Source organism: Lissotriton helveticus, chromosome 11 (genome assembly GCF_964261635.1).
Source record: "Lissotriton helveticus chromosome 11, aLisHel1.1, whole genome shotgun sequence".
NCBI classification, from domain to species: domain Eukaryota; kingdom Metazoa; phylum Chordata; class Amphibia; order Caudata; family Salamandridae; genus Lissotriton; species Lissotriton helveticus.
In genome coordinates this window covers 469,336,684-469,363,108 of record NC_136072.1, presented here as the reverse complement: position 1 = coordinate 469,363,108, position 26,425 = coordinate 469,336,684, and the positions used below count along the sequence as shown (strand labels likewise).

Sequence of the window (26,425 nt, the reverse complement as noted above, 5' to 3'; positions counted from 1 at the left end):
GGGGTGGGTGGGGTGGGGGGATGGGGGGGAGAGGGGGGGGGGGGGTGTTGTATGTTATGGTTTGCACTTTTGCTTTTGATTCCTCTTTCTTCTTTGCTTTTCTTTTCTCTTCAAATCTATTCCTTTTCTCTCGACTGGACAGGTTGTATCGTTTACATGCTGTATCTGTATACCCACACTTGGATCATTCATGTACCATATCTGTGTGCCCAAGCGTTGGCTCATGGTTCCTATCAATTTAGCCACGTATTTGTTAAAGCAGGGTACTCCTCACATAAGGTGCCGCGTGGCACTCTACTCCTTGGGATTCATAATGCACTCATGATACATGTAATAATATAAATGTTACACTCTACACTCAACACTCCGCTTGGAACGACCTCACTTGACCAGCTAAAAATTCTGTCTATGAATGTTAAAGGTTTGAACCAACCCATAAAAAAACAGAAGATATTAGACTATGTACATAGGCAGAGAGGAGACATTGTTGTGCTACAGGAGACCAAACTAGACACAAAAGAGTTCTATACTCTACGTAACAAGTTTTATTCGGAGGTTGTGGGATCAAGTGCACTAGGTAAAAAGAATGGGGTACTGATATTACTATCGAAAAAATCCAAGATAGAATTATTGTCTTCGTCATCAGACGAAAAGGGACGCTGGGTCACAGTAAAGCTCGCCAGAGACAGCACAGAATTTTTTGTCACGAATATTTACGCACCTAACACTAATGATCTAAGTTTTTGGCAAGACTTAGTCAAACAGATTGCAACGATACCTGATACAGCAGTACATATATTAGGGAGAGACTTTAACCTTCCATTTGATCCTGCCCTAGACAGAGATTCGAAGTGTGTGTTTAAACCAAACAAATCACATAACGCCTTCACTAAATTGTGTCAACGCTTTAATTTGGTTGATGCGTGGAGAATACAAAACCCTACTGACAGGGACTACACATTTTACTCTTCCCCTCATGACTCGTACTCCCGCATTGACTACATCCTCATTACACAAAATGGAGTTGCAAGGATAGAAGATACATCAATAGAACCAAGAGTACTGTCAGACCATTCATGCATTTCCCTTTCCATCAGCAACATTAAACCCTCCCCTAAACAAACGTCATGGAGACTCAATGAGGAAATCTTAAACAAAGAACAAAATAAGGCTGCCATTCAAACAGCCATCCGGTCATATCTGGACATAAACAGGAGAGGGGACACTTCAGATCTTGTGCGCTGGGAGGCTCTGAAAAGTACCTTAAGGGGGGTGTGCATCAAAATCCGTTCGGCAATGAACAGAGATTGTAATGCTAAATTAGAAGCGTTGGAAACAGAGATAGCTTATCTAGAAAACAGACACCAATTAACAAGGGACCGGGAGACACTTAATACCATGACTAATAGAAAATACGAATATAACAAGCTGGTGAGCGAAAGGGCGGGAGTGTGGCTGGACAGAAGGCGGAAATTTAAGCTCTGCGACTCTAACAAGGCTGGTAAAAGCCTGGCTCCATACCTGAAATTCAAGGTGCAGAAAAATTCTAATAATGTCATAAAGGACTCTACAGGAGTAAGCCACTCTGACCCCCCAAAAATAACTGAGGTCTTTAAAGACTTTTATGAGGACCTGTATGCTAAAAATGACTTGGTTGATGAGGATACAATTCAAGGGTATTTGCAGGAGTGCGATCTGCCAAAGCTAAGGCCGGAAGAACAATATAGCCTTAATGAACCGATCTCGTTTAGTGAGGTTGAGAAAGCAATCAGAGGTTTGAAATGTGGGAAGGCACCTGGCCCTGATGGCTTTACGGCTAAATTCTACAAAAGTTTTGCAACAGACCTAGTTGAACCTCTTCTACACCTTTTCCACGAATTCACGGAGTCAGGTGAAGTAAGGGGCACATTGGCGGAGGCGACTATCGCAGTTCTACCAAAAGATGGCAAAGACCCATCGTTACCAAAGAATTATAGGCCGATTTCCCTGATTAATCTAGATTGTAAGTTGCTAGCCATGATTCTTTCAGCCCGATTACAAAAAGTTCTCCCTACCCTCGTACACCCATCTCAAGCGGGTTTCTTAAAACACAGACTGTCTAGCGACAACACCAGAGTGTTAGCGCACGCCTTGGAAAAAGCAAAACTTTTGAATACCCCCACGGTTGCAATCACATTAGACGCTGAAAAAGCCTTCGACAAGGTTGATTGGACCTTCCTTGAGGCAGTTTTATACAAATTTAATCTAGGGACTACATTCACTAAACTTGTAATGGCCCTGTATGCCGGACCTTCAGCTAGGGTTAGAGCGGGAGGCTCCTTTTCTTCATCCTTCTCCCTGAAACAGGGAACAAGGCAAGGATGCCCATTATCACCGTCTCTGTTTTTACTAGCGATAGAACCTTTTCTATACCATATCCGGAATAATGAGGCCATTGCTGGCGTTCCGTTTGATGACTGCACTGTGAAATTAACTGCATACGCAGATGATGTGCTCATTTTGACGGAGAAAGCTGACGAAGCTATCCCGGCTTTAATGGACACAATTGACGAGTATTCCAAAGTTTCAGGGTACAAGCTGAATAAGGACAAAACAGAAGTCAAGCTGTTAAATAACATCGGGAGTAAAGAAATACTTGGTTCATCTGGCCTCACCTGGCAACCTAAAGCTTTTAAATATCTGGGCTTAGATTTTGAGAAAGACTTAATAACAACCCTGAAGGTGAATGAGGACTTAACATTAAAAAAGATTTCTGCGTTATTAGATAGCTGGTCACCCAAGTTTTTGTCCTGGTGGGGTAGGGCTGAGACCCTTAAAATGATGTGCACGCCTCTGGTTAATTACCTGGCATGCATGCTCCCAATGACTTTTTCGGACGATTTCATCAAAAAAGTGGATAGGTTGTTTGGAGAGTTTCTGTGGCGAGGGAAAAAAGCCAGGAAATCATTGAAAAAGTTGCAACTGGAAAAAGAAAAGGGCGGCCTGGGCCTTCCCTCGTTCAGGAACTACCAGACGGCTTTCCTTTGTAAGCAGGGGGCTCTTTGGCTAGTTGACTCTACATCCTATACTCCAGTATGGCTATCTATTGAGCGATCATTAATGGCGCATGCACCCCTCTCAGCTCTCCTCAGCATGGACTTGACACATTTACCTCACTCCAAATACATCCTACTAAATACCAGAAGGGCCCTCCTCAGGCTTGACCAGTCCCATAAAACTGATTCAGTGATTAAGAAATCTACCCTAATCTCGCTCTGGCATAACCCTATGTTTCGGATAGAGGGGAAAACCCTTTATTGGGAGTTGTGGGCTAAACGTGGTATCCATATGGTCAATGACCTTTATGAAAACGGTATGCCCATCCCTTTTTCGACACTGCAAGAGAAATTTAATTTGCCACCCATAGAATTCTATCAATTCTTGAAACTGAAAGCCGTTATATCTAAACGTACCCTCACTACAGATTTACCATGGCTCTTGACACGTCTCCGGTTACTGCACCATGCTGACCATTTTGTCTCCAGAATATATAAATTGCTCCTCCCCCTGCCCAAGAAACCACATAAGTTAACGGAAAGCAAGTGGGAGTCGGAACCTAACTCGACTGGGATATCAATAGATTGGGAAGTAATACACAACACTGCATTATCAAATAAGGTCTCCCTGATTCTCTGTCAAACGAAATACATGTTGCTAAACAGAGTGTTCTGGACCCCTCAGAAGCTGTTTAAATGTAATCTAAAAGACACGCCTAATTGCTGGAACTGCCAGGCAGCACCTGGAGACCTGGCACACATGCTTTTTGATTGTTCCCTCTTAAGATCATTTTGGAGAAAAATCTTTGCATATATTCAACAAGTATTTGGAATCACACCCGTTCAGGAATTCTTATATGTCATTTTGGGCCCTTTAGAAGCACAATTACCTGACATACATGACCGACAACTGCTAGATATCATGTTAACATTGGCGTGCAAGGTCATTCTCTGTAAGTGGAAACATTTTGCTGAAATCAACTTTAAAATATGGTTGGAATGGCTTTCCTTTTTGAGAGGGGCGGACAACCCGGCACTGCAGTCAGCCACATGGAAGCCTTCTAACAAAAAATGATGGTCCTCCTTGGATGCGTCATCCTCCCATTTTGAACCTCCATGATACAAACTTCAACAGATTGTGTGTCTCTATATGGATCAGCATCTCTGTTCGGCCCCATATTTCCCACGTTTAAATATTTCCCACGTTTAAATGCTTTCTACGCTTGAATGCTTTACTGTGTACTTATTGTCTCCTACACTGCGACCCATGCTTCTGTAAACCGATTACTACTGATATATTGTTACATCTGTCCTTTTTCTCTTATTCTCTTATTCCTCCTTGTCTCTTATTCCTCCTTTCTTCTTTACTTTCCCTGTTTCTCTCTGTTCCTTTGATTATTGTAAGCGTCATTGTGCCATTACTGCGTTAATCTATGTATTGGATGATTTATTGTATTGTCTTTGCTTTCATTTTCTTCAATCTTCAATAAAAAAGATTTGAATAAAAAAAAAAAAGAACTACCCAAAGCCAGGGTTGGAAGAGCCAGACATAAGATCTTCAGAAATAAACCCTCCAATAAGGAAACTAACGGTATAATAGAGCAAAAAATCAAGAACAAAAAAGTTTCAAAGTGGGTGTCGAATATAAGGATAAATATGAAAGCAAATGTGCTGCGATGCATCCATCTCAATGTAAAGCCTTCTTATATATGGCCAAGACAGGACTTAAAATCACAGGAATAAGGGTTAGCACCATCTTGGATTCGGAACGTGCCACAATAAACACTGGGAAGGGTCCATCTTTGTTATGGAGAATGACGACTTCCAGGCAGGAAGAGTAGGATCCTTGTGTGTCATCTTTCCTCTTATACTTAAACAACAAAAGAGTGATCATGGGTGTGAACCCAGGTGAAATTAAAGGTTACACTCACCAAAGAGAAAAGAGAAAATGGGGTTAGGAAAGGGTTGGTGAGGGAACAATTCTTGTTGAGTATGAAGAATCCTCACTCACCGACCTGGTCGGTGATATGCTTCATCATGGGGTTCCCACCAGGTAGACCAAATGTCTGCCCGGTATGCTACAATGGCTGATGTTGCAGCGGAGCTGGTTTTTGTGGTGTGATTACATTACTGCACTTTGCCCTCCGTCTTCTTAGAAACTTCCCTAAAGCCAACCGTGGGCTCAGAGACACCAACACCAACAGAGCAGAGTGGAAGAAGTAGTCACACAAAGCACTGAGCATAAAGATCAGAGAAGGGCTGACTCATCCATGAATGTAGATCAACGCCAACACGCCGCTATCTCTGGCGAGTCTTCTGTGCAGTGGCTGATGTAGGGAAAAAGAAAAGTGGCTAGCTCAAGTGTGTCTCTGGTTGCTCCTACTGATGATGCAGTGGTTCTGAGTCATAAGGAATGGCATCCACAGTTAGGACTTTAAGGGTGGTGGGATGTGGGTTCTCAAGGTCACAAGAAGGGGGTGAACACAGGAGAAGGATGAGCACCTCTGGGAACATGAGCTCTGAAATCTGTTATTCGTGCAACTCTGCACTTGCATTTGGCAATTTACTCACAACGTAAGATACTTCTCTCTCAGGCATACATGCAGAGAATGGACAAAGCCCTGCTTTGATCATTCTCTAGTCTCAGGCTACTCCTCTCCAATACACCAATCTTTATGGCAGCATTCAAAGCAAAAGCAACTGGGCAGTACAGTTCTTGAGTATATTAATACAGGTTCTAATCATGCATGTCAGTCTACCTCCTTGGTACAGTAACTGCACCAACAAGTGTTTGTACTCGGTACGAGAATCTAGTCCCAACTCTATGGGATGATCCAATTTTCCTGCCTATAGTTCAGTAATTCCTCTAGGCTGGTGCACAGAGTTTCTGCTTTCAGTCAAAGGTAAACATGAATACGAGGCTAACAAGGTCAGCTTTTATTTCAAAACATGGATGGTTCGTGTCAGGTCAACCAGCCACTCATACGTTGTGCAGTACTTAACATTTTTAAGCAGAAAAATCAAGGAGAAGTTCCATTCCCTTCAAATACATTTCAGAAAGGTGCAGTGTCACAAACAGCTCATGATGTCTCAGCTTCCATGGTGACAGCTGACAATTGGGATTGTTGGAATGTGCGGAATCCCCCCAAAAAATAGGGACGTTTTCAGTTAACCTTTGCATTAGTGGCAAACTAGCCATCCTTTGTACCTTCCTCTGAGCCGCCTTTTATCCCCAGTGGCAAAGTGCAAGCTACTCCCTCTCCCGCCTGCCCCAACAACAACAAATCATGGACGTGGCCCCAGCCACAGCCTGACCCTTAGGTGTATCACCTTTTTAACTGACAAGATCTGGCCCATTTAGCACCCACACAATGCATCCTACTCTGTTGCCTATACTATTTTCTGGCACATCTTAGCTACTCTGGAGGGCTGCAGGCTCCGATAATCTTCTGCTCCAGGATGTCCCACCTGCTGAGGAGAACAGAAGGAGTTGTTTTACTGTTTCAATTAAAGTGTTGTTGATGCAACCAGAAACACAACATCCTGGCTACAGTGGCCCGCATGTGGAGATGTTCAATGTTCAGATTTTTACAATTCACTGCCCCATTTCTTGGTCAATAGTAGCCTCTCTGAAAAGGAACATATTCTTCTGAAGAACCACCACAAGCCCCACTGAAGCCACAGTGGAAAATCTAAAAACAAACAGAACAAGTGTGTGCTCAATGAAACCAACTAATCACTTCACATGAGAGCATCCTAGGGTGAAGTAATGATACACCTGTGGGGCGTTGACCCTGTGCAGAAGAGGATGTTGCTCAACAGATCTCGAGCAGTGTGCTATTTTAACTTCTATCTGAGAGAAATGCATATCAGGAGTTGTACTAAACTAGTAAAATGACCGCAATACAATAGCATGGCTACTTAGTTAAAGACCGGCTACAAATTAATGTTGAAGATAAACGGTATTATACTTTACTAAAAGGTCCAGGTAGAGGGTAAGCGCATGATACAAATCCACTAGTGCATAAGGTTTCAGTGTCTGGAGTCTTTTTTATCATTCTCTTCTGGAGAATAATGCAAATTCGATTGAGCGTGTCAGGGATGCAACAGGCTCTGAATCCAATCAGTTTTACGTTCATCAATCCACAAACCAGATCTGAGTCTTTTCTTTCTCTTATGGGCAATGGAAGATTGTGGAGATGGAAATCTGATAGTGATGAGGTCGCTAGTTGAGATCCCTATTTCCACTGCATTTGTCTTTAATGCACATAGGCACAGAGCAGTGACACAGGGATAAGCATGCGCCTAACCGCTTCAAATCCATCTTTGGTCCATACATACAACTGTAAATTTGCCGAACTGAAGCTGGAGTGCTACTGCATAACCCAGGAAAACAAAGAGACCGAATGAAGGGGTAGATTTTCATGAGTGAAACAGATGTTAGCTTGCTCCCCATGTAAGTTAACTAAACAGTCTAGAGAAATACCCTCAAAATTAATCTTTATGAATGAATTTTGCCAGCAGGGCCATCAATCACTGAGTCCTACTAGAACATCAAACATCAGGGCGCTGCCTGGAAATTCCCTACAAACTTCTACCAAAATGTAATGTTTGTTCCCCTCTTTTGAGAAAATACTTTGGTGAAATAGTCCCTAGAACCCCCTTTCCTCAGGTAACCCTTAGGGAATACACAGTGGAGTGTCTTTCCCAGCACTGTCAAACTGTGAGGACTTCTGGAACCTACTCATCTGAAACCCACACATGCTTACCAGAAAGCAGGAGTGGGTATATAGACACACATTATACTAAGGGGACGGGAAAATCTGCGAGCCAGAAAGGAATATCAATTGACCAAAAACAAAATCGCATTTTTCAGTGAGAGTGTCTATGTCAGTCAATCAGAATGAATGGGAAACACTGAAGAATGACCCAGTAGCCTGAAGTGGCATGTGTGCGCCTATAAGCCCTTGAGGAGAAAGTCATATGAGAGCGGTAGACTGCTTAAATCACACTGGAGACAGATCTTATGAATGGGGAAGACTGTCTGTGGTGATATACACTGGAGGTGTGTGTGTGTCAGCGTGCGTGCGTGCGTGTGTGCGTGCGTGCATTTGCGTGTGTGTGTGGATGGGTGTGGGTGGGTGTGTGTGTGTATGGAGACATACCTTGTAGGGAAAGGCACGTTTGCAAGTATGCACTGATAGTAGGCTATTTGATAGGTGTGAACAATTTGTACTTGGTAACAAATGGTGAGATGCACTAAGACAAAGTAGGGTAGTTTGTGCTTACAAGAATGGACCTACGCCATACAATATGATAAATGTGGGACTATGGTGCTTGGTGAATACTAGAAGATGGAGACATTCTACAACATTGGTTGGTCTAATTGTGCTATAGGCTGTCGTTAAGATAGTTACTGGGTTGTTTGTCCTTAGTAAGCATTGGGGGGGACAGTTTGTGATAGATGATATACTGTATTTAAGCGCTTGAGACCAACAAGTGATGTGAAGAATTCTATTCCATTCTATTCTATTAGTGACTTATAAAGTGAAAAGCAACCCATAGGCATCCCAGAGTTGAAGAGTTGAAGTCTGCATAATGGCCACTTAGTATAGACATTATGATACATGACAAAAGAGGACAGATTGTGCGTCACGTTGCAGTCTATTACAGTGATACCCATTGACAGGCAGTGACCCATTACTGCCACTACTCATATAGTGATCCTTCGCTGGCTACAAGTCCCTCAATCCATCTGTGTGTTCCACTTTGAAGTCATATTTAAATGTAGTTGGCAGTGTGGTTTTACATGGAGGGTATCTTTGGATATAATAGCACAGCACATGTGAGGTGGAAAGATATTATGATCCAGAGTGTGGAAGAGAGGACTAGAATATCACCAAAGAGCAGGGCCTAAAGGAAATGTACATGACTCAAAGACTCACCTTCCCAGATAATTTGGAAAATCTTTTCAGCTTCATGGAGGAGATCTTTCTTGAGCCTTTCCATTTCTTATTTGAATTCTAGGAGACACAAGGAGAGATGAGACAACATTGGCTGTGCCCTATTTCTAAAATAAGATACCAAATAAGGCTCTGTCTCAAGACTCTGCAAGCAGTTGTATGCCCTCATAGAATCCAATGTATGCTCTACCTCCAGGCACTGCATGCAGCTGCTCATCTTCATAGAATGCAGGCTGAGCCATACACCCAGACACTGTATGCTGTTACATCTTCTAAGAATGTAAGATGTGCTCCACCTCCAAACATTGCTCGAGATGCTGCATCTTCATAGACTGCAGATGTTGCACTACCTCAATATCTTGCATATTGTGCAACTTCTTCATAGGATGTAGGCGGTGGTCTGCCTACAGACACTGCTGCACAATGTGGAAGATTCTCACAGAAAGAAGTTGCATCCTAGGATACATCCGCATGGAATGATGGTTTTGCACTCATCTGTTCTTTTTTGCCTCTGTTGCCTTAAGTGGAAAGGGTATGCTCAGAAGTGGATCCCGTGCTCTCTGTGCCACTGTATTCAAGCTAGCCTGGCAGATGAGGGGCAATACCCCGCATCCGGTCCAAGGATGCTTGTTTCCAGTCTAGGGAGGACCTGGCCTTGCAGTTCACGCTGGACTGTTCTCATGGGGAGCACGGTCAAGACTGATTCGCATATGGCTGGGTCCAAACTGGGGTGGCATAGTGAGCAAAAAAAAGATGATGGATTAAACCCAGATATGTGACTGGGGGTGAATGTTTGATTTGTTCAGCATTCCGTCCATCATCTGTTCTTTTTGCTTATGAAGGTTTTGCCTGCCCATTAGATGGTGGATGGTTTGCTGCATATTAGAATGCAGACTGTGCTCTACCTGCACACATTACATGATATGCTTTGTCTTCACAGAATGGATGCTGTGCTCCATCTCCAAACTGCATGTGATGCTACAACCTCATAAAATGCAGGCTGTATTATTCCCCAAAAAATACTGCATGCTGTGCTACATCTTTATATATTGAAGGGTGTTCTCTACTTTCAGACATTGCATGCTGTCCTAAATCTTAGAATGCAGACTTTATCATGTCTCTAGATACTGATTGATGTGATACATTTTAATTAAATGCAGGTTTTGCTCTATGTTGAGGTGCCAGCTGATGATCTAGAATGGCTGTGGGATTATTTTACCATGTTCCTTAAATACTAGACTTGCTATATTCAGGTGAGAGCCAATAACGTGCCTCAAATCGACAAATCACATTCACCCTGGCTATTTTTTTATAAGGTGTGTGGTAAACGACAGAGTTTGATGATACATACATTGTCAAGTTGAACTGTGAAGCAATCATATTCCATTACAGCTTCATTATGCATTCTACCATAGACATTTTGCTGCAGAGAATGACTATCAGTTGTTACAATAGACCACGCAATATAATGTGAGAAACTGGGGTGTTGGTTGACTGGGGTGTGAGCCCTGGGGAAGCAACTGCCACAATTCCTTGCAGGGTGAACCACAAAAAGTCACTAAATAACCTGTGCTTAACCCTAGGTAACTTGGCACAAAAAAGCATTCAAGTTAACTTAGAGGCAATGTGTAAAGTGTTTATGTCGCACACAAACAGTAATAACGTGAAAACACAACACAAGAAAAATCCCAAGCCAATTTAGAAAAATAGAGTACATTTTAATAAATAATTTGACATCAAAATGACATGAATCATTTGAACTGGAGCTTTGACTTTTTAAAGTTTTTTAAGTTTTAACTGAAATATAGCGCCTAAAAGCAGAAAGCGCCGACCGCAGCAATCTGGTCATGCTGGACTAGGTCAAAGTCAAAATTTCAGGCCAACTGCCATGGAATGCGGGTCGGATACAGTCCCAGGTTAATCTTCCTGAAGTTTTACCTTCTCAGGTTTTGAGCCAAGAGTCCCGTTCATGTAGAAGAGAATCGCCAGGAGCATGGAGAGTGTAGAGGCCAGCAGTCGGCATGGTGTGAAGAACAGGCCAGGCATCGTTGGAGGTCCCCATGGGCTGTAGATGCTGCTGTGTGAAGAGACGGGCTGGCAGCACCTCCCACTGGATTTCGGTGCTAATGTCACGGTTCTGGTGCGAACAGGACCGTACACTGTCGCAAAGAGCAAAAAAGCTGGATTTCAAGAGTAACACCAAGGGGCCAAGATCTGAGAGGCAACACTGGGGGTCAGGAACTCACTTAAGACAGGTCCATGAGTTGTGAGGGAGCCTTTATGTCCCGGAGGATCAGATCATGAGGCCAGCAGTCTAGCCCTTTAAGTTACTCGGGAGTTGCATGTCCAGTTCTTCTTCCCCAGGCAAGAAGGCAGCAGGGCAGCACAGCAGGGCAGCAGTTCTTCCAGAGCAGCAGTCCAGCAGAACAGCAGTAATTTGAGCAGCACAGTAGAACCTCTTCCTGGCAAAGTATACTCAGGTCCAGAAGTGTACAGAAGAATTGGTGACTAAAAGGTGGAAGAAGCTTCTAGACAGTGTCTATGAAGTGCAATGAATTCCCTGCCTCCCCTGCCCTGGCTCCAAGCTGGCTGAAGTGACAATGAAGGGTTGGTAAGCCTTTTGTGTGGAGACAGAACACAGCCTATTCAGATGTGAGTGAGGCTGGGCTCAGCTCTTCCATGTCATCCTGCTAGTGATGATCCATCCTGTCACACCTAAGCTCCCATTGTGTGTGGCAGTCTAGGAGGAATGCATACAGCCCACTCGCCAATTACACTCATTTATGTGACCAGGCTAGGTTGCAGGCACAAAAAGCCCTAAGGCTGTAAAAGTGGGATTTTCAAAATTGTAAGGAAAAATCCCACTTTACCTTTAACAAGGGCTTGTCTTTACAATTTCATAGGTACTAAACATGATACATCTACTTGCTCCTATTTAGGAATTACAGCATATTAAATGTAATAAGAAATCCCCAATGTTATCCTATGTTATCCTATGTTATTCTATGGGACGTGTAGGCCTAACAGTAGCAGAGAACACATTTAGGAGTTTTTCACTACCAGAACATGTAAAACATACATTTCCAACCTTTTAATTACACAGCACCCTGCCCTATGGGCTATCTGAGACCTAACTTAGGGGTGACTTATATGTAATAAATAGGGGAGTTTAAAGCTTGGCAAGGGAGTCTAAAGTCACATGGCAGTTTGTCCATGCATTCAGGCTGCAATGGCAGGCCTGGGACATATTTTGGAGGGCTACTTAAGTGGGTAGCACAGTGAGTGCTGCAGGCCCGCTGGTAGCATTTAATTTACAGGGCCTGGTATGTGGTAGATCACTCTATAAGAGTCTTTTAAGTAAATTAAATATGCCAATTAGGTGCTAACCATGTTTAGGGGAGTGAGCACAAGCACTTTAGCACTTGTTAGCAGTGTCCAACAAAAGCCGAATTCCAGCAAACATTGTAGGTAAGTAGGCAAAAGGTTTGAGGGAAGAACACCCTAGGGCTGATGGGTCTGAAAGTGGGTAGAACTTTCCAATCTCCAGGGAGTTCTCAACTCTATGGCAGAAGAACCTGGAGAGGCCATCAGCACTTGAGTGATCTGACCCAGATCTGTGCTCCACTGTAAAGTCTATTCCCTGTAGGGAGATGGACCACATAGCAATTTTCAGACTCTCACCCCTTATTTGCATTACCCACCTGAGGGGCCTGTTGGCTGTCTGAACCCAGAAGGAAGTCCAAAACAAGTGTGGTCTCAGCTTCTTCATTGCACGGATCACAGCAAAGGCTTCTCTTTCAGGATCACTCCACGTCTGTTCCCTGGGAAGTAACCTACTAGAAGTGAAAGCTACAGGTTGGTCTAGGCCCTCATTAATGAGCTATGAAAAGACTGTTGCGATGCCATCTGTTTGAACTATGAGTTCTTTGGAAAAGTCTGGGGCCTTAAGAACAAAGGGACTACCTGTTTGAGGGATTCAAAGGCTTTCTGTCAAGTCTCTATCCAGATCACCTTCCTTGGCTGCATCTTGGAAGTCAGCTCAGTCAATGGGCAACAATGGTGCCATATCCCTTGGCAAACCTCCTATAATATAACATGAGACCTGGAAAGGCCCTCACCTCAGTTTGCATGTTTGTGGGCTTCGAGGCCAGAATGGTTTCTATTTTGGGGGGCTGCACCTTACTCCCGCCTACCAGGTGTCCCAAGTACACCACAGACCCCTGCCCTAATGGCACTCACGTTCTGCATGGCCTGAAGCACTTCCTGCAGGTGAAAGAGGTGTTCCTTCCAGCTGCAAATGAAGACAGCTATGACATCCAAGTAAGCAGCAATAAAGACCTCCATACAAGCCAGGACCTGGTTTGCCAGCCTCTGGAAGGTGGCAGGGGCATTTTACAGTCCAAATGACATTACTTTAAACTGAAAGTGGCCCTCTGTAGTGGAAAGGCTAACCTCTGCTTAGCCCCTGCACGTAGGGCAATCTGCCAGTACCCTGAAGGTATTCAGGAACCGGGCAGCCCCTAACCTATTAGTGAGCTCATCAGCTCGGGAGATGGAGTGAGCATCAGCCTTGGTGACTGAGCTGAGCCCCCCGTAGTCCACACAGAACTAGAGTTCTGGAGCAGAACCCAGTGGGGCAGTTTCTGGTACCAACAGCACTGGGCTGGACCAGGGGCTACTAGAGTGTTCAATCACCCCTAACTCTAACATGTTAGAGACTTCCTCCTTGATGCAGGGACTCACTTTATAAGACAGCCTATATATTTTATTTTTGACAGGGGGCTGTCCCCTGTAGCAATGGCATGGGTACAAAGATGAGTAAGCACAGGTGTGAGGGAAAACAGAGAGGCAAACTGTCCCAGTAACTGTTGACAATCCCTCTACTGTTCTGGTGTCAGGGTAGGAGAGAGACTGACCCCCTCCACTGATCCATCTTTCTTTTTTGATGACAGGAGTTCATGGAGAGGTCCACTCTCCTCCTCCTCCCCATCTCTCAATTTGATTAAAAAACCTTACTCGGCACAGTTAAAAACAGCCATAAAAGTGCAATACAGTATATTATCAACAAATATAATACATAAAATGCACTGGTAAGAATAAAAAACATGTAATTAAAAAACAGCCATGTCTTCCCTTGTATTAACGTCTAGCATACAATACTTTTCCTGAGGTGTATTCCCCCCCTTATAAAAAGTGCAACAATAAAACATACAGAGGGGTCATCAAGTGCAGGCAGCTTACTTCATTTTGTGGTCTCTAATATTCTGTACAAGAATTGGTTTAAGATAATATCTTCTTAGATTCTTTTAAAAGTCCCAAATTAATATAAAGTGCTATATGCTTTGCTTAGACAGATCATCGCAGGGACAAGCGATCATATCCAGTGGTCTTACCTTCATTTCAGGAAAGGCAACTATGTGATGTACTGTGCCAAGCGCAAACTAGTCAGATCAAAATGGTGCTGAATGTTAGTCACCCAAGACAAGTAATATTGACATTCACTATGTAAATCAATCAACATGTAAAAGGCAACTGTTGACTTTCTGAGTTCAACACACATTTTACAGTCCTGCCTATACTTAAAGAAGGAGGCCTTGATTCTAATCTTATCAAGGGATAAAGACCTGTGTGGATCTTGCAAAACAGACATATTAAATAATGTTCTAAAAGATTCATTTACATAAGAAAGCCAGGGGATATTAAAAACATGATCCAAAGCAAGACAATCTTAAAAAAAAACAGTTTGACAAAACTTGTTTCAGGTTTTGACCAGATAGAAAACCAAAGTAACAAGGGCTTTATTAAAAGCAGATCTTCCAGAAATTGCAACCCAACCTCCGTATGAACAATCAGGGATGACAAGGAGGCTGGAAAACAAAGAAAACACTTTAAAAAGGAATTCTCCTCTACCTGAAGGGAGTTACTAGCCCTCTCCAAAATGTAGCAGTAGACAATTCCCTCTTGTCTTATAAAGATATATTGATCATCTCCCTAATCGGTCGGCTGCCCAACTTATGAAAAAACCTGAAAATCCCCTCACAATTTCTTCTCATCTTGCCTCTAACATTTACCTGTTGGGAACATGTGCCTTTGCTTGAGAAAATGATCCCTAGGTAACAAAAAGAGTTTACTCTTGCTATTGGTGGATCCCCAATAAAAAAGGACTTACATATCTGTACTTCTTCCCACAGATCATAGTATTAATTTTTGATATATTAATTACCATTTTTCTAGAATCCTATAGATCCCACATGCATTCATCAGTTTTTGCAAGCCAATGGGAGTCCTAGATAGTAGGACAGCGTTGTTGGCATATAACAACACAAGAACGGACCGGCCATTGATGCTGGGTGCATTGGCCTGCAGAGCCTGGAGGGCACAATCGCCATCTGCCTCATTAATAAAGAGAGAAAACAAAAATAGTGCCAATACACAGTCCTGTCTAATTTTCCTCCTTACTCTGAATGGGGGGACCATTCCCTATTGGGGACCATACCGGACCTTGGATGATAAGTTTTCGTACAACCATGCAAGAAAGCAAATAATCTCCTCAGGGGTGGCAAGGGAGACCAAGGTTGACCACAGAATTGAGTTGTCATTTAAGTTAAATGTGCTGCTTAAATCAGCAAAACAAAGATAAAGGTATCCTACTTTGTTCCTGGTATACTTTCCAATCAGCAACGTGAGATTCACACATTGCCCGACTGTCCCCAAGCCCCTAATAAATCCTAACTGTACCTCTGGTAGATTAGTTATCCAGTGCCCATTTCTCCAGTCTCATTAGATGTATCTTGCTCATTAGTTTTGCTGATGAATCTAGGAGGGATCTGATTTGTCTCCCTTCTTAAAGATGGGAACTATCATTGAGACTGCCCAGGTGGAAGGGATTGTGTACTCAGCAGCCACAGTGAATGCCCTTGGCATGATGGGGCCCCACAGATCCCCCATTGCTTTAAATGCATCGACTGGTACCCGTCGGGACCTGGTGCTTTCTCACCTGCACTTTGTATTAGGGTAAGGAGAACCTCCTCAAGGGTAATATCTGATTGGAGATAATCCTACACAACTCACTCTCAGCCAAGGATGGCTAGCTAAGCTCCTCATTCGAAACAAAAATGCCCCAAAAATGTGCCACCCATGATTCACAGGAGACGAAAGAATTGAGCTCCGGGATAGAATCAGTTTTTATAAACGGGGAATTACTCACACTCCAGAACAAATTTGTCTTTCACCTCAGCAGCCTGAAGCAATTTTTACCAGGCCTTTTCATGTAACACCTTCTTCCTGGCTACGAGTACCTGATTATCGTTCTTACGCAAAAGCTTTAAAACTGAATGGTCCCTGGGGGAGCAGTGCAACACGAATTTCAAATGCTTGGAAGCCTGGCTACACAAATGGACAAACCACCCGCGGTGTCTAGTCTGGCTAGATCTTGGGAGTTGTGTGAGTAATGAGCTAAATGTCCAGGAAATATGATCAAAGGTGGACAATAACTTATTGTGATTCGAAACCTTCCCCAAACAATAACTGAACTCAACTCAGTGTTTACACTCTAGTTGTTGTAGTACCCTACGGGGATCTATTTCTGTCTATTCTACAAGGACATTATTAGGCCTAACTGAGGCAATATTGGCTACACATACAGATTATTTGGCACTTTTTTATTTTTTATGTTTCAAAACCTTTATAGAGGAAAGTCAGGTCAGACACATTACACTGTGCAACACTGCAGCTTGAATCAACAAAATTCAAATCAAGTCAAGCATTTGATAATAAGTATACTACTACTTACAGCGAGCAGAAGTACGTGAAGGTTGAGAGCACAGCTCTGCTACACAGAGGTCCCACAACTCAAAGGGGGTCACACATACGATAATAACATCAGTCACTGACCAGCACAGGCGGCCGCCGCAGGCACAGGGCGGGCGGGGAGCGCGGGAGAGGCAGCGCCACTGGGGTGGGAACGGGAACGGAGATAGGTAACCAGAGGGCCCCAGATATCAACAGGTCGGGACTTGGCGGGCAACACATCCCAGAACTCCGATAAGAGATACTGACACTGAGAGGAGTCCTCCAGCCAGCTCTCAACCCTTGGAGCAGGTCTATGACCCCAACTCATGGCCACCATGCGCCTAGCCAGGACCAGCAACATCAAAATCAGGTGTCGGGAAGCATCAGGGCAGAATTGTCGAAACCAAGGAGGCACAGGGGAGGGTCAGGATGCAGTGTGGCACTAAAAAAAAAAAAAAAAAAAAAAGTAATGTCAGAAACAAACCACCTCCCAGAATTCAGAGGCCTTGGGGCATAACCATGCTAAATGCGCAAAGGCCATGGCAGGGGCAGCGCAACGCCTACATGTGTCCCTAGGAATGAGCCCGAGCCTGTAGAGCTGAGCAGGGGTGCGGTACAGCCTATGCAAATACTTGAAATGTATCAGACGGAGCCGGTAATTCGGTGACAGCTTTTTTGTCTGGTTACAACAGTATAGCCAGTCGGCCTGCGCAATGTACATACCAAGATCCGCGCCCCACGCCTCCCGCGCCCGGTCTGAGGAAATAGAGGAGGACATTAGAGTAAGCGTGTATAATTTGGTGACTAATTTGTGCAGCAACGGGAACGTGTACATGATGTCGAGAGCTGGCATAGTGGGTGGGGGCTGAGGGAATGTAGAGTGTAGTTTCCCGCATATAGCACGCAGCTGGTAAAATAAAAGCATGTCCAGCGGCCCTGAGGAGTCAGGAAGAGAGTAGAAAGTGTTCTCTGGGTAAAGATCCGCCACCGTCCGCAAACCCAACCGTGGGTGGTTCGGCACGGCATTGGCAGAAAGCAGAGAAAGATTGGAGAGCCGGCGTTGGCCGGACCAGGCACAGCGCAACGTCTCAACCGTGTCGGCCTCCGAAAGGGCGCACCGGGGGCGTGAACAAAGCCGTTGACAGAGGCCAGGGGGAAGCTATATCCGTCTCAACGGCAACGTGAGGCTGATAAGGGGTAGGGTGGATCTAAAAATGCAGAAAGCTGGCCAGGGAACACAAGGTATAGATCCTGAAATCAGGCGCGCCCATACCACCGGCTGACATGGGGAGAGTGAGTATGTCGTATGTGACTCTCTGCTGTTTACCCGCCCAGATGAGCGAAATGATTAGGGATCGTAATTTGCAAAGGAAATGAGAAGTAAGAGGGATTGGGATGTTTAAAAACAGGTAGAGAAATTTAGGCAGGACCACCATCTTGGCGATGGTGATCCGGCCCGCCAGGGATAGCGGAAGTCGGCTCCACGATTGAATCCTGGATTCCAGCCAGTCAACCGCACAACCGAAGTTAGATCTCCACAGTTCGTCCAGATCCCTGCTCAGCCAGATGCCTAAATATCGCCTGGGGCCAGAAGCCCACACAAAAGGAAAGTCCAGTGTGAATGGCATTGTGGCATCTGTCAAGGGGAATAAAAGAGACTTCCTCCAGTTCGCTTAAATGCCGGAAAGACTGCTAAAGCATATGATTTCCGGACCAGGGGGCTAAGGTTTTCCTGAGGATGACGGACGTATAGGGTGACATCGTCCGCATACATGGAGACAAGTAGGGAATTGACTAAAAGCCTATACCTCTGTGAGTATGATGCTGCCGGAGCTTGGCGGCCAGGGGCTCCATTGCAATGACAAAAAGCATGGGTGATAGTGGTCACCCCTGACGTGTGCCACAAGCAATACTAATTTGGTCGGAGACCTGGCCATTGATACGGAGACGTGATGAGGGATTGGTGTAAAGGAGTTTAACCTGGCGCATAAAGATTGTGCTGAAGCCCAATCATGGCAGGAGGTAAAATAAAAAGGGCCACTTCAGCGTATCCAACGTCTTTGTAGCATCCAGCAGGGCAGGCACGGCCGGAAGGTTAGGATTAATTTGATGCAAAACTGAGAAAATTGTGCGGAGGTTGTGCGAGGTTGCTCTACCGGGAATAAAACCAGACTGGTCGGGAAGAGCAATAAGGAGCATGAGTAATAAAAGACGGGAGGCGATCAATTTGGCAAAAGATTTGTTATCAATGTCGATTAGGGAATGGGGGCGGTAGGAGTCGCAATGGTCATCAGGTTTGCCGGTTTGAGAAGCAAAGTTATCATCGCCTTGGCAACGATAACGGGAAGAGGCCAGTATCGAAGGATTCATTACACATAGCCACCAAGTGTGGTTCTAAGACATCGGCGTACATTTTGTAAAATGAGGCTGGTGAGCCATCCAGGCCCGGGGCCTTGTCCCCGGGTAAGCTACTAATGGCTGCGAGTATTTCCTCCCTAGAGAAAGGTTCATCAAGAAATTTACGGTGGTAGTCTTCTAACCAGACTAGTGCAATAGGCTCAAAATATTGATCAAAAGCCTCCCGTGTCAGAGGAGCACCGGCTGAATAAAGGTGAGAATAAAAGGCCAGAAAGCGGGACTTAATTTCCTCCGGGGAGGTAGTCCTACATGAGCCACTGTCACTAAGAGGCGTTATATAGGAAGCAGCTCACGTTGGGTGGAGAAGATTGGCAAGATTGTGCCCCGGGCGGTCCCCCTCACCAAAACGATGAGCCCGACCCTCCCTGCCCAAAAAGGACAGTTCGCGGTCAGCTTCTTCAGAGAATTCAGTGTGTTTTTGAAGTATTATCGCCAGCGTTTCAGGACTGGGGTGTGTCACCTGGGCAGCATCTAGATCTTTAGTTTCAGCCTCAAGATTAGTCAGAGTAGTGCGGATAGAATGTGTTAGGGGTTTGAGACCTGCAGCGAGAGTTAGACATTGACATGTGGCTAGATGCAAACCCCATGTCTCTTCTGCCGCATTCCCTAAGAACCGGCAGTGTTAGGGACTTTAGAGAGGTTCCCTAACTAACGTAAAGGGACGCTCTGCCCGTAAGCCGACGCTTGGCTTACTTCCGTGACCACGCCCCCTTCCTGGTTCCTGCTTTGAGCTTACGCCTTTACCCCTAGCGTTTCGCTCGTCCTCTTGTTCTTGCCCGTCCTGTTTCGAACCCTTCTCCTCCGCTTTTCTGAGGATTGGAATTGGAGCGGAGATCTTTTGCTCATCGCGGACCCCTCCGCGCAAGGTGGTGCTCGCCCCCGGCCGGCGAATAAGTCGGTTCTCCTTCTTTCCGCGCCATTGGGGTCACGTCTCGGCTGATGAGAGAAGCCAATTCTTTTTCCTCGCATTGTTGTGCACAGCCTTATTGCACAGCTTGTCCGACTCAAGAAGTCGCTTCAATCATCCCCATTTGCTCCTGGCTCATAGTAAGAAGTCTTGAGTCATTCGGCTTGCCCTTTTTTTTTTTTTTTGAAAAACCTTTATTGTAGCATTCAATATAAATACAAGCATGGGCCTACAACCGCAGGGGCCGGCCGCTAAACAAAATTAAGACCCCCTATATCACAGTACGACACCGCTCATCAGCCGACAACCCTGAGGTCCGGCAGCGATTCAGGATATAGCTTGTATTAGAATGCACAACTGAGTCCCAGGATGAGACAGAGGTTCCATTTTATATTATTTAAGAAGGGATCAGGTGCCATACAATCAATCAGAAGAATACGGGGGACAGGGCAAGAAACAGGATATGCACGTAAGAACCGCTATAATGGAACATTGGCGCCAAAGCATATGGATCGATGCAAACGACAATACAATATACATTCAATGTTGAGAGCCAGTTCTCAGGGCCTGCCCACCCGGGAATCAGGATATCATAAAAAGCATAAGCACTAAATACAAGTACACGATAAGAATCCGAATGATTCACAAGCTATACTGATCCTTTAAGGAAGAGAAAGGGAAGGAAGAAAAAGGCCATAGAAATAAAAAAAGGCAAAATAAAAAACCCTTTCCAACCCCCCACCCTGCACCCCTGCAAATGGCTACAGCCTAACCCCACTAGCAGCGTGCCTGTCGCCCCTAACAACTAAAACCCTAAAAGTAGGAAAAAGAGTGGAGGAGGGCTTATCCGTTCAGGCTCCCAGCCCCTTTAGTCCCCCCGCCAGAAACAGACACCCCCTATCACTAAAAGACCAACGTATGACAACACTTATAGAAAAAATTAGGGGGTACCGTAATACACCGCCCAGCCTTTTAGATCAAACAGTTGCAGGTCGAACACCCGTAAAAGCCACTCCAACCCGTCCCGACCTAGTTGATCTTAACCTTGGCCCTTCCGAATCAGCACACCAACCCCCCCAGCGAGACCCAAAGGCACACAAAGGGGTAATAGTGGAAAAGGGAGTCATCAAGAATCAATCTATGGCGACTCGTAGGCAGTGAGTCCACAAGAACTTCAGACGCAGAAGAACTCTCCCTCCTAGATGGACAGTCCCAACGTATCTTGCCCAGGAGTCGTAAAGTCACCAAGAAAGGAGAAGACGACCACAAAATGAATGGAAAGGCAAGAACAAAAGTCTCCGGGAGGGGAATGCCTTTCGATACCTCCAAAGTCGATAGTGGTGGAAGGTTTGGCAATACACTGACGACCTCGGGAACACCTTCCTCCAGGGCACCATCCGATGGTATCAATACTTGCTTCCTCACGGGGTTCTCGCACGGAGTCAAAATGGCCGGGGTTTGAATGGCTGCAGATTGCTGTTCCAACAGTAAGGCTGGGTCCGGTTCCACCAGGAGCATCTCAGATAGGCGCGTGTCCAATTTGCACAATAAGACATCCACATGTGAATGAAACTCCCTAATTTCTGCCAATATTGACCTCAGCGACGGCTCAAGCACCGTGCGATCCATAATCTCACACCCAACACCAATCACAATCACCTCCCCGGGTGAATCTGGCATCCTCAGGGGGGACAAACAGGATCACGAACGTGCAGATGCGGAGGGTGACCAGTCTTTATTCGCAGCCACGGTCAACCCGGTTAAGGCCGCAGGCCGGAGACCCCGACCCACCGACCCACCGAACCCCGGCGGGCCCAAGACCGGGTCCGCGGGACGGGGACCCCCACCCACAGCCAACAGCAAGCAGAGTCACTCCTCCATCAATGCTGAGCAATAGAAACGATTGCCGCCAAATTCGGGCTTAAACAAAGCCTCCACTCCGATTGACCGGACCCAGCCTGGGTCTCCCGGCCGATGTTGTTGCACTGCAGCCCCGCTGTGAAAGTACTCTAGGCCCCGGCTTCACTGCTGGAGTAGGCCACAATCTTCAACTCAATGTAACTTCGTCAAACCAGCCGATAAAAGTTCCCGGATTTCACCATCGGAGTGCGGAACAGTTCATGTACACAGCGGCTAGGCGTAAAATCAGGATAATGTACAGGGTATTGCGGCGGGATACGGAGGTCGGTGGAGCCGGGAGCCTAAGCAGCCATCTAGTTTGCTGACTTAGCTCCTCCCCTCGGCTTGCCCTTTTAAGATTTCTTCTTACCTATTGAGAGAGTGTTGCTGCGCCTGGTGCTTTGTCTCGGGCCGGGCTTCGCCTCTCTTGAGTGAGTAGATGCTCCGCTCTTCGTTGCCCCAGAAGAGCCGGCCATTGCTCCTCAAGTCCCCGTGCTACCCCCTTTATTTCTCTTTGCATATTTCCTTTGGTCTGAGTGTCGTGTGAATGTGAAACAGAATAGTCCATCCCAGAGTTTCAGGACTCCTGCTTCCCCGAGTCCGTTGCCTTACCCCCTTCCTGCTTCAAAGACCTTCTGGGACATAACTGGGGTAAGTGAACTGCGATGCTAATCACATGTCAATGTAATTGTAGGTGAATGTTAGCACAGTGTATTTGTATCCTCATATTGTTTCCTTGCAGCTTCCTTGTGACCAGACCGACCTGTTTCCCTCCTGTGATTCCGCCCCATGTATGGGGAGAGTGGTGGACACTCCTTGGAATTTTCCCCCATACTTTTAGAGAACAGCCTATAGGAGTGTATGCTAAACATCATTCCTGTGGTTGTTTTTTGGAGGTTAAGGGGATTTCTCTTCACTCCTGTGGACCCGTGGCTCCTGATTCTTGATTCCCGACAGAATGGAGGACACTGGCCTGTTTAGAAATACATTCGCCCCGAATGATGGCCTTAAACTCTTCCCACAGTGTTGAAGCGGAGTCCATGGATCTCGTGTTTAAGTCTAAATAGTTGCTTATAGCTGTGTGGATGTCCGCACAAAAAACAGTGTCCCGTAGGGCGTTGGGGGAAGACCCCTGGTAAATGCCTGTGGCGGGGAATGAGGAGGGCGGAGACGGATCTGAACTGGTGCATGGTTGGAAAAGGTGCGAACCATGTGTGCTGCGTCGGTGAGCCAGGACAGGGTGTCCGGGAGGTCAGCCAGAAATCTATGCATGACCAACAGCCCCTCACACTAGTAACGCAAGTGCCCTCACGGGCGTCAGGAAGGAAGTGGCGCAAAGCATCATAGAGAGAGTTATCAGTTAAAATAGACGTGAGAGCCGCAGAGGCACGCCGGTGGGACGCATGGGAGCCCGACCGATCCAAAGCAGCCAATAGAGTGACATTAAAATCGCCTCCCCAGACGACCGCTGCGGGGCCACAAGCGGACATGAGGTGCCAGACGTGGTTAAAAAATGCCGGGTCGTACGAGTTAGGACCATAGACCGCGGCAATCGTAATGGTTTGGGCCAATAGTGAACCGTGAAGGATAACATATCTGCCCTCAGGATCAGTGAGTACTTGGGTGGTCTGCCAAGGGAGACCGCTGCGCAACAGAATAGAGACCCCCCTAGCATATGACGAGTAGGTGGAGGAGTAGAATTCCCTCCAATATCGCGCTTGGAGTCTGGAAAGAGATCCGGGCAGCATGTGCGTCTCCTGTAAGAGACATATCTACCTTGTGTCGCTGCAGGTGTGAATGAATCAATCGGGCCTTAAGGGGCTCGTTCAGACCATGAACATTCCAGGTCCAGCAGATGATGTCAGCCATGAGGGGGTGGTCCAGAGTGTAACGCTGCACAGCGCAAGCGGTAGGCACCACAGGCGGGCATAGCGATAAGGAAAGCAAGGCGATCCAAATGGCAGCGAAATGCAACACAGGCAGGAGGCTTCACAAGCAAATAGAATCAACCCACCAGGGACCTCCACAAACGGGGCAGCACGGGGGAGCGCGCAGGCATCTAACTGGCGGATGTGGCACTGAGAGCAGAGAATGCCGATAAGCAGAGATAGTGCCCCACACACTCAAACACAGGGAGTACATCAGGTAAGGGGGAAGGGGACCAGCTGATCAACATGATCACAGAGCAGTGAATAACCTTTGACTTGAAACAGAATGAGGCAGGAAACACAATGCAGTGTCGCGGTCAAGGCTTGTGAAAACAATACTGAAAAAACATTTGGTGGCAAACTGAAGCCACCTCCCCATTAGAGGAGTAGAGAAACCCCAGAACACCCCCCACCCCATCCCAACCCAACAATCCCAGAAATGGAAAACCCACCACCCCGCACCCACTCCAACCCCCCAATCAGGCTGAGTAATCCATCCGCCCCACCCTAGAAACCCACAACTGGGAAAGGTGAAAGGCATTATTGTTATACACAATTCAATGCTGTGCGTCCGGATTGGGGCATCAATACGCCCCAGTGATTGAAAAGGTGAAAGGGTCCCACAACAGTGAGGGTAAAGAACAACAGTGACATTGGTAATCATCCCATGGGGGCATGGCAAGGCTAGGCAAACACCCCTGCAGGGAAGCAGGGTGGCCAAGCTGAGATAGCATTAGACATCCATCAACACGAGAAATTGAAGAGGAGCAATGTCCGCACATTCAGTCATTGTTGCTTAGCCGATCACCGCGGTCAGATTGAGACTTGGGGGGGAGGAACGAGCCTCTTTTTTAAGTTTCTTGACAAAGGCAACATGATTGCCTTAAGGTTGTCGTCCCGGGTGGGGGGGCCTCCAATCTGGCAGTGAAGTCAGCGCCGTCAGAGCCAGCACCGTCCTGTCGGGAGGATCTGCGAAGCTCAAAGGCAATCTTAGACTGTTTTGGGCCCGTTTTCCCCTATGATGAAGGCGCAGCCGGCTAGGACGAGGCCCGTGCTATGGGAAGGACAGCAGGCGAGGGCGGGAGCTGGCTGATGGCAGGCAGCCGGTGGCGTGAGGTTAGTAGAGGAACAAATAGAGCCCCACCAGTTAAGGCCACTGCAGACCGGAGGAAGCCCCCCCAGAGCGGTGGAGGAGGCAGCCGACAGCCGGAGGTGGAGAATAAATTGTGCACACAATGTCACTGGTTCAGCCGTCTCCCGCGGAAACAGCAGGCAATTTGGAAAGAGAAACTGGGGTCAGGGCCAGCATTACCACCCGCAAAGAGCATGCACCAAGCAGGTGTCAGCGGGTCACCAGCAGATTCCAGCCCCGCCGGGGCGACGATCTCCACAGGAGGGCGGCGGGGTGATGAGGGCCCAAGAGAAGAGGGAGATCTCACCCCAATGAAGAGGGCACCACCGCAGAGCAGGCATGGGGGAGAGTCAGCACCCTTAGGATGTCTTCAAAATGGCGTGTTCTTGACGAGCCAGGAGCCAGACAAAGCGGAAGCACAGGAGAGGGGTGGACACAGAGAGGTGCCCCCCTGGCCACAGGCTTCAGTATGTATCAGTAGGGGGGGTGGCCAGCCCAGGCCGCCCGGAGAAGTTCAAGACGAGGGCCAACCAGCAGGGGGCAGGATCTCCTCGCAGGGGTCCAGGGATCGGAGACCCAGGTTCACAAACGCAGGCACGGCCAGCGCAGGTGAAGATCACGGTGAGTCCCCCATAGTAGGCCGCAGCTGCAGTTCGATCTCCACCAGGAGCAGCGGAGTCCCAGGGCCCAGCACCAGTAGGGAGCAGAAGCGGGTGGGCTGCCCGAAGGTGACTAGGCAGGGGAGGCCGGCACTCTCAGCGCGGGACCAACTAGGCGAAAGTCAAAGGAGGTGGATGTCGCGCACCAGACAGGGGGCAGCGCTGGCGAGGAAATGCGGGGGGTCCACCACTCCCTTTGCCGGGCACCAAGAGTCGCAGCCACTGACGGCCGGGGAGGATGGAGTAACAAAGCGGCGACTAGGCCGCGGCGCCCAAGGCCTAGCAGTACAGCAAGCGGCCCCCAATCCAGCAGCGGCACTCACCGCAAACGGCAGCTCAGGGTCCCGGAGTCTACAGCAGACAGCGTGGGGTGCCCAGGGCCCGCACAGCCCCAGAGAGAGTAAGAACGTCCCTCCCGGAAGCCGACGTGTGTACCCAGTGCCGGCCACGAGCAGCACAACAGAGCTAAAGAGCCAGTTAGGAAGGCAGTAGTAGATGCAGGCGAGGCTGCTGTTTCTCCCCAGTGGAGGGGGGTTTTTAGATGCAGGCTGTGGGCATGATCCGGGCGGGTTCGGTGCTGTTGTTAGTGCAGAATCCAGATTGGGTTGTGTCCAGAAGATAGTGGTTCTCTATGTGTTCCGTGAGTTAGCAGTTGATGGCGTAGATGTAGATGGTAGATTGTGTAGATGGTGG

The 26,425-nt window shown here is 46.9% G+C and overlaps 1 protein-coding gene across 1 annotated transcript in view; it reads right to left on the bottom strand.

Annotated features, from left to right (window-relative positions):
* The window catches only part of MYO7B (myosin VIIB), a 1,196,498-nt gene that overhangs the window by 518,959 nt on the left and 651,114 nt on the right, over nt 1–26,425 (bottom strand). The window contains exon 25 of the mRNA XM_078666047.1: nt 8,981–9,058. Coding sequence (XP_078522173.1) covers nt 8,981–9,058 — 78 coding nt within the window. The remainder of the gene's footprint in view (nt 1–8,980; nt 9,059–26,425) is intronic.